This window comes from Melanotaenia boesemani, chromosome 2 (assembly GCF_017639745.1).
Source record: "Melanotaenia boesemani isolate fMelBoe1 chromosome 2, fMelBoe1.pri, whole genome shotgun sequence".
NCBI lineage: Eukaryota > Metazoa > Chordata > Actinopteri > Atheriniformes > Melanotaeniidae > Melanotaenia > Melanotaenia boesemani.
This window is the reverse complement of record NC_055683.1, coordinates 38,191,210-38,200,229: the sequence shown is the minus strand read 5'-3', so window position 1 is coordinate 38,200,229 and position 9,020 is coordinate 38,191,210. Positions and strand designations below refer to the sequence as shown.

The 9,020-nt window shown below is 39.6% G+C and overlaps 1 protein-coding gene across 1 annotated transcript; it reads left to right on the top strand.

Moving 5' to 3' along the window:
- The first annotated feature begins 710 nt into the window (after positions 1–710).
- LOC121630080 (protein ALP1-like) lies at positions 711–3,111 on the top strand. The gene is made up of 5 exons (XM_041970141.1): positions 711–888; positions 1,002–1,167; positions 1,464–1,579; positions 1,888–2,087; positions 2,200–3,111. The coding sequence occupies exons 1-5, from the start codon at positions 739–741 to the stop codon at positions 2,810–2,812; spliced, it is 1,245 nt and encodes a 414-aa protein (XP_041826075.1). The 5' UTR covers positions 711–738; the 3' UTR covers positions 2,813–3,111.
- The last annotated feature ends 5,909 nt before the right edge of the window (positions 3,112–9,020 follow it).

Sequence of the window (9,020 nt, the reverse complement as noted above, 5' to 3'; positions counted from 1 at the left end):
TGTATGTCCTTGTCTTGCCAAATTTGAAATCCTTTGTCTAAAAGAGAATGTTGTTATTAGAGGTGAGTGAATAGAGATATTCTGAATACCTAAAGATTTTTTTAAATTGTCTAAGAATATGTTACGAATGTGTCACAATATTTCCATTAACACTATTACCTGTTGATGGCAAAGGTTCACAAAGTAGGGTGGAAAGAATGTAAACAGAGATTTTTTTTATCTGTTCGAGCAGTGATTTTAAAACTTTTTGAGCCATGACCCCAAAGATAAGATGCATTGGTGTTCACCTTTACCCCCACGTGACCACTTAGTGATTAATTGTGACATTTATCTAGTGGGCCATCTTGCAGCCATCCTCTAAATTTAAGGCTGGAAAACTGTCAGAATCTTCATATGAGGATAAACTGGTTTTTGGTAGTTCACCACTGTGACAAGGCACCTACATGCCCAAATCAGCTTCTTTTGCGAAGATAATGTATTTGTGTAATTACCCACACGTGAAGATAAAAAAACAGGCTTTTAAGTTTTGATCATAATGTGTGTGGTGTGTACCCCGATAATCTCCGCGCAGAACAACACACACATAATTCTGTCCCGCAACCGATCTAGAATCTAGTCCTCCGAGCCAGAAATCTCGCGTCATCAAACGTGATCTAACAAAAACGAAGAAGAAGAAACATAGCAACAACAGGAAAAACGAAGAAGAAGAACCATGGTAACAGCCGCACAACACACAGCATGGAAGACGACATACAAGACGAGGTAATGATGGTGGTCTTGGGACTGTTGTTGACAGAAAAACCCCGAACTAAAAAAAAGAATAGAATTTGGAAAAAAGCCTGGCGACAGCGTGCACGAGGACTTTATAGTCCAACGAGCGAGCTCGAGGTAAGATGTGGTCCAATTCGCTAATGGCTGTTGTAACAAATGTGGCAACCATCAAGAAAAACATTGTGCACGTTCAGTTGTGTTCAAGCCATTCATTAGTATTCTGTTGACAGGTTACTGACAGACAAGGCTTCCAGGGACTGCTGAGGATGAGCGCAGAAGAGTTTGACTACGTTCTTCACAAAGTAGCCCCGCTGATTACCAAAAAGAATACAAGATGGAGATTAGCCATCACTGCTAAGGAGAGACTGGCCTTAACTCTCCGCTACTTGGCAACAGGTTTGTAGCTCAAGATAAGAAGTTCTTTTTAACACACTCACTTGGTGGCGTAGAAACTACATGTTTAGCTAACCAGGGGTCGCCAACTCCGGTACTCGTGAGCTACTTTCCTGCAGGTTTTGGATTCTACCCTGATGCAACACACCCGACTCAAATAACTGGGTCATTAACAGGCTTGTGCAGAGGTGTGTTGTAGTAGGAGACATCTAAAACCTGCAGGACAGTAGCTCACGAGGACCGGAGTTGGAGACCCCTGATTCTTTCATTAATTTCATTCGTTCATTTCATTCATTCAGGAGAATCGTTTGCATCCCTGAGTTTCCACTTCAGGTTTGGTGAATCCACAATCTCCATGATTGTGATAGAAACATGCAAGGCCCTTCATCAGACACTTCGAGATGAATATCTAAAGGTAAGCTTGTTTATCTGCAGGCATCTACATGTACATTAGAAGAAAAATGTCTGCATTAGAATCACTGTATTTGTAACACTACACTTGATGAGAGGAATTTATTCTGTTAATTTAATAACAGCCGTGTATGTCTGTGTAATGTTATATGTTTTTAGGACTACAGAACAAAATTAGCTTTCCTCAAAATCTGGTGCATGCATCTTCTCGTGTTTAGTGAAATGAAAGCTGTATGAGCATTTTTTAAATTAAATAAAATACAATAACTTAGAAGACTCACTGGCACTCATGTGAGCAACTTTTTATTCCAGACACCCACTACAGTAGAGGAATGGTTGGACGTCGCCAAAGACTTCCATCACCAGTGGCAATTTAACCATTGCCTCGGTGCGATCGATGGCAAACACATAATGATACTACCACCTGCACACAGTGGGAGCACCTTCCGAAATTATAAAGGACGATTCTCTGTGCTGATGATGGCAGTTGTTGATGCGAGGTACATGTTCAGGTAAGCAGGTTTTAGATTCAGTATATGTATATTTGTCTTCTGCTCTTTATTGGTATCAGCTGCAGCTGTTGTAAATAGGCTATATTTTAATAAAGGTGCCTTGGCTTGACAGGTACATCAGTGTGGGAGCACAGAACAGAGCATCTGATGCAGGAGTGTTTCCGGGGTCAGATTTCGAGCAGGCCCTTGACAGCGGTCTCCTCAACCTCCCTGCAGCGGATCTGCTTCCAGGCTCCGACATCCAGGCCCCTTATGTGTTCCTTGGAGACAATGCCTACCCTCTGCGCCTAGACCTTATGAAACCATACGCGTCCCGCCAGATGGACCATCAACAGAGAGTCTTTAATTACAGACTTTCTCGTGCGCACAGAGTGGTCGAAAATGGATTCGGAATATGGGAAAACAGGTGGAGAGTATTCCACAACCCTATACTGCTGAACCCTGACAAGGTGCAGAAGATGGTTTTTGCTACTGTTTGTCTCCACAACTATTTGTGTGCGGTGAGGTCTGACACATACGCACCTCCAGGGCTGACTGACACGGAGGATGAAAACCACAGGCCTGTGGACGGTACCTGGAGAGCTGATGGCCTGGGAGCCATGCTCCCTCTTCAACCAGGAAGATGTGGCAACAGCTCCATGGCTGCCAAAGCACTGAGAGACGACCTGAAGAGCTACTTCGTTACACCAGCAGGCCGGGTTCCCTGGCAGGATGACTACATATAGACTCTTCCGAAGAAAAATACAGGAGACTATGTTTGTTTAGAAATACTCGCCAAATCAAACATTTCTTTAGTACACATTCTTCTGCAAAATAATAGTTTTGGCAACCTTCCTAAGAAAGCATTTTCTGGTGTTTTTTGTCCTTCTGGTATCAGTGAATGGAGCAACAGTCTGATCACCTGATGCCTTGAACTTTATTTGTGAATAATGGCAAACAGAAAAACACATATTTGTCTGGTCATCAAATGACATGGAAACATTGTCACATAAATCTTCCCAAAATAAACAGAAAATATTTTCATAATAAACACAGATTCATGATCTGGTTCTTTAGGTCACTACCCACAGCTGGTGATCATCGGTGAGGGTAGGAACAGATGGACGGTAAATCCAGAGCTTCGCTTTTCAGCTCAGCTCCTTCTTCACCAGGACAGACTAATACAGATTTTATTTTATTTTATTATGAAAATGCAGGAAAATCTGCTCCCCAAAAGACATTAAAAGATTTGAGAAACAAAATACACTAAAAAGTAGAAGACTTAAAAACAAAAATGTGTTCTTCAAAAAGGTATTTGTGACAACGGAAAGCAGCCAAAGCTGGTTTTCCAGAAACTGATTCTAACCAAAATAAGTAAGAATCCTGACGTTGCAGTTAGTTAATTAATTAATTGGCTCCCCATTAGAAATGTCCTGGATATGTACCTGGAGATGGTTGAATGCTGCTTCTCTTTTGTGTAGAATTGCCAAACTACTACATTTTTGTTTCATTTGAGCATTAAACTGAAGACCAGAAGTCTTCTGTCTCCAGATGAGATTCTTGTAAAGGCCAAGCAGGCTTGTTTTATATAGAGAACCTCGGTCTGCCTCCATGAATCCAGATCCACATGTAGCATCTGTTGGGCTTTCTTCCTGGAGATGTCGCCTCCAGCGTGGCCCAGATTCTTCAGCATGGTGGTGATCCTCAGATTCTTCCTAACCTCCCTCACATCGGCTTACAGGTCCATTTTTTAACATCCCAGCACTTCTTCTGAGGTTTTCCACAGTGTGGAGCATCTCGTACATTTAACTCTTTGTACTATGACCACTGCTCCTGGTTAATCTGGATGCTCTATGTGGACAGTTTGAAATAAGTAAAATAAAGCTCAAACATAGAAACGGTTTCTATTCATGCTGAAATCTATGGAGCATGTCCGATGTTAAGATGAAAAAATTTCATGAAGTTTATTTGAAAGAAGAACAGGGTCTGAAAGTGATGTCCTGAAGAAATACCACATCCAGGAATGACCTGAACCAGGACCTGAGAGGGTTCTGGTTCTGATGGAAGGATGAATCATCCCCACAACGTGGACCTCAACAGGTCTGATGGAGGGATAAAGTCTTCCCAGTATTTTCAGAATCAGTCTGAACAGATCTTTATCGGATGGTCTGAGGAGACGTTTTCTGACTGAAACCAGTGTCGCCTGAATCATCCACCAGATGGAGCTGAAAGACTCTAAATAAACACCCGATTTGTCTGCATGTGGTGTGAATATGACCTGAACTTTAAATTTAACTTTGGAAGTCGGGTTTTTATTAGACAAAAAACAATGTTTATGTCCAAAAATCTTCAGAGATGGCGTCTCTCTAAATCAGTTTTAACCCTCTGTTCCATGCATTATGGTGCCAGTAAAGAAAAACACATGGTTTTATGTCTTAAAATAGACTAAATAAACACAATCCAAAGAAATGTTGTATTTTTTTAGATGTACTTGGAAAAAACAAACAGTACATATAATTTTAGGTTCAAAAGTCTCATAAAGTAATTCTCTTCAAGGGCTTTATGTCTGAGGGTTGCCTGGAGGCAATATTGGACCATTGTAGAACAGCCCATTAAAATAAATAAGGTCAAACTTTCAAACTACATATCAAAACAAAGGTCACAGCCATTTACTGAACAAGAAACTGAAGTCAGATTCCAGAGTTTGATCATTGTTGCTTCATTTTAACATCATGTTCTGTACCAACATGACATTCATGTGTTTGAAATTAAGAAGGTCAGAACAAAAAGATGAATAATCAAATATACCTGAACACACACAATACTAACATTTCCTGCAGTCATGTGAATTCCATCATTGTTCAGTGTCGCCTGAAGGCAACAACTTTCCACAGTAGTAGCCTATATTGTTGCTTCAGGGTAACAGTTGTATTTTCACAAGTTTTTATCACTTAACTTGAAGATAACTTGCATTAAACTATCAAAAGTAAAGACTGACTTACGTTGTTGTGTGAATAATCTTTTTAAATTTAGTGTTACTATGCTGACTTCAATGTTGGTATGCTAACGCAAACGTTAATAATAATAATAATAATAATAATAATAATAATACATTTTATTTGAAAAGCACCTTTTAAAACACACAAGGAGACTACAATAAAGAACCATGAGCAATAAGCTTAAAATTCAAAGATAAAACACAAGATAAATGTTAGAATGCTAACGTTTAAAGATAGCATGCTAACTTAGAGCATGCTAACTTAAATGTTAGTAGCCTTTGTTAGCTTCAATGTCAGTATAACAACTTTTAAAGGTAGAACGTTAACTTGGGGTATGTTATTGTTTCAGGAAAACTGTTGTATTAAATTAGCAAATAACTTAAATTAAACTATCAAATATAAATATTTAATCGTATTTTATTATGAATATATTTTTGCCAGGCAGAAAAAATGCAGGAAATAATGTTTTTAGACCCTTTTTGTGGAGCGAAATAGCAAAGGTCTGCAAAAAAGAGTTTCAGTATGGCTTCCTGAAAGTCATGTGACAAATAAAGCACTGTTATTGGTTCCTTTTGGTCTTTCCTTCCTTCCTTCCTTTTAAGTATTGCATAATTCTAAATGATGCGTTTTTTTAAATGTGCCATGCAAAACTGCTGTGTTGTCTTAGGGTTAAACAGCCAGTTAGTGTTCAGAAGGTCCACACCAGTGTTAATTCATTATTCAGCCAATTTTCCTGAAACCAAGATGCCTTCAGTGCTGCTGTTAGGTTGGAATAAATTTCTGTAAAAAAAACAAAAAAAAACAAAACAAAACACTAAAATCCTCTTACAAAAACTAATTAAATAGACTAAATGTGTTTGATGAGTAAAGCAATCAGAGCTGCAGTGTTGCTGTAAGTTGGCCACATCTAAGCTGCCTGTCATGTTGGTGCAGACTATCATTAGAAGTGGACTTTTATCACGTTGGACATCAGGACGGACGGACTGCAGCCAAATGGTTGGGTCAGGCAGGAGAGGTGGCTCCTCTTTAACTCAATTCATCGATCACATAACTCAATCAGGACCAGCTAATGAAATCCCTCAAGGTTGACTGTAATTCTCTCCAACTGTCTCCTCTCATGTGATGTTCTCTTTATCTCCCATAATCTGTCCATCAGTCTCCTCCAGTCCGATGACCAGAACTCACTCAGAACCAGAACTGTTCAATCAGACAGAAAATCAGCTGACAGCTGTTATTGGGGCTGATTTAAAGTTTTTTTTTATAGAAAAATTAGAAACATGATAATGTGAGGATCATAGGTCAAACTTTAGCCTTGATGGTTATTTTTTACCAACAAGTTAATAAAATATGGGTGATTTGGTGATTTAAAAAAATTAAAAACTCACCTATCAGATAATTTCAGAGACATTTCCAACTGATTCTGAAGGAAGTTTCTTTTTAAATCCAAAATAGAATTTAAAATTATTCTCCTCACATATATAAAGCTCTTATGATCAGGCTCCATTGGATTTTAAAGATCTCAGTGTTCCAGATTTTCCCATCAGAGGTTAAGTCTCAGATTGCAGGTTTACTAGTAGATTCTAAAAGTAGAATGAGAGGCAGAACCTTTAGTTATCAGACTCCTTTCTGTGGAACCAGCTCCCAGTTTAGCTTCAGGAAACAGAACCTTCAGTTATGGGAACCCTCGCTGGGGAACCTTCAGCGTTAGCATGCTAACTTCAGGGCAAACATGCTAAATTCAGTGTTAGTAGCCTAACATCAGTGTAAGCATGCTTCTAACACTGAAGTTAGCACGCTTGCTGGTTCAGTTCTTGCTGGGATCAGTCACCATGGTAACTAATGCTGAACGAGTAACGTGCTCTGGAGCACTTTAGCTCCACCAGGGTTGCATCTGAAATATCTTCTGGCCTGAATGATGTGTTGAATTCTTCATATTTCTAAAGAATGATTGTCTGCTCCTCCATGGTAAAGTAGCTGCTCTGCAGGGCTTTTCCATGTCTGTGATCGAGCCATCTGCCTCGACCGGTTGATCAGTCTGGTGGTTTGTTCAGATGCAGCTTTTCCAACCGAAGCCGTGCTGCCATGTTCTTTTTTTCTCCTGCAACCTTTCCAAACAAACCATACTGGTTCAGTCTCTAACTGGACTTCCATGAACATTAACATTTAACCTGCTAACTGAGGCCTGGAGAGTCTGAGATGTAGAGCTGATGGTCTGAACTTGCTGGGACGTCCACTCCAAGAAGATTTAAAGCTGTCTGTTTTCTACTTGTAAGGATGGATAGAGTTTTTCTCTGATTCTGACTTTTAGTTTCTGTTCAGTAAACCGTGCCAGAGGGAATTAAGCTGATTCTTTGGCCTGCTAAAGATTTTTTTATGATGTTCCGATAAATAAAACCTGAAAACTAAGAGATGGAGCTTTTTTTTCATGTGAGGTTGATGAGTGAAAATCATCTTTCTGTGAGTTTCTGGCAGCAGTATGTTTTCCTGCAGTCTGTCCATCATCAGGTTTTGTTGCAGCTGTATGTCAGAGCATCTCCTTTCACTCTGCTGACAGATAATAAGCTGAGGTCCGGCTGGAGCAGATGAAGCCAAAACAATCTTCACACTCATCTCCTGTCAGCAGTAGGCAGCACACACACATTTTAGATGGTTTCTTTTTTGATCATTTAAACTAAAAGCTGCAGATCATTTCCTGCTTCTTTTAAAGGGTCCATGACATGTTTTTCCCCATGTTTTCTCGTATAGCTGCAGAGTTAAAATGCTGTACTATTGTCTTTAGCACAATCCAAACCTAAAGAGATATGCACACGTTTTACTGTTTTTAAGCAGAAAGGACTAGATTTATCCAGTAGACACCAAAGGTATCATTTATAAAACTGTGCGTAGCAAAGTAAATTACAGGTGGAAAAGGTGCAAAAAGGAAATGCAGCGCACTTCAACTTTCAGATTTATAAAAGCGTGCGCATGCACGTCCTACGCCTGTTTCTGTTTATAAATCCGAATCAACTCTAAAGCGGACGTTTATAGCCCACATGGTGGCTATAAATGTCAGGTGGAAGCCTACGATACATATTCATCACATCATTTGCATGATGGCTCGGGAGAGAAAAGTGGAATTTTTCAGCATGTGAGACTTATTTTACATTTTGGTTGTAAGTGTAATAGCTATGGTTCGCCAGCAGAGGGAGCTCCTCCCAAGGTGAGTGCTGGGTGTGGTCGTCTGCTGGGAGGGGCCCTGTGCTCAGACCAGAGCCTGCCAGCAGACCACAGCTCATCCATCTTCTCTTTCCTGCTAAAATACAGGTTAGTAACACGAGTTTTTCCGACTCAGATACCCCATAAAGTTACATAAACTCCTTCTCTACTAGATTCAGTACTGTTGCTGTCTAAACTTCATTGTTTTTGGTTGGAAAAAATTCCAATAGCTTCTGGCATCGTGGAGCTGTATTTACTTAACACGTGTATTGAGAAAGATGGTGGACCTTAGCATGTTCAATTTAGCTTCACTGCAAGCCTGGCTCCCAGCGTAAAGTTTTTTATGGAAATACCATATGCTGATGAGGTACCATAAGTTTTTTTTAATGATTCCCAGTTTATCTTCTTGCAGACTGTATTGATATGTTTACTTTTAACAGATATGTGTACAGATGTTTAGTGTGTTTTTATAAACTGTTCAGGAAATGGTAAAGTGGTGCAGGTTAATTACAACATGAGATTTTGTGATAAAAGTTGTAATCTGTTTAAGTAAAAAAATTTAAAAAGACAGTATACTCTGTGCAAAGATGTTTATTTGTTTTATATAGAATGATCTACAAAGCTAAAATTGGAGTTGGAAATCTATGAAATCATATGATTGTCTTAATGAGAGCAGAGCCTGCCTGCTGACAGACCACAGTTCACGCGTCTGTGTTTTCTCCTGTGAAAATGTAGGACCCATCGGAGGCCTGTAACACAG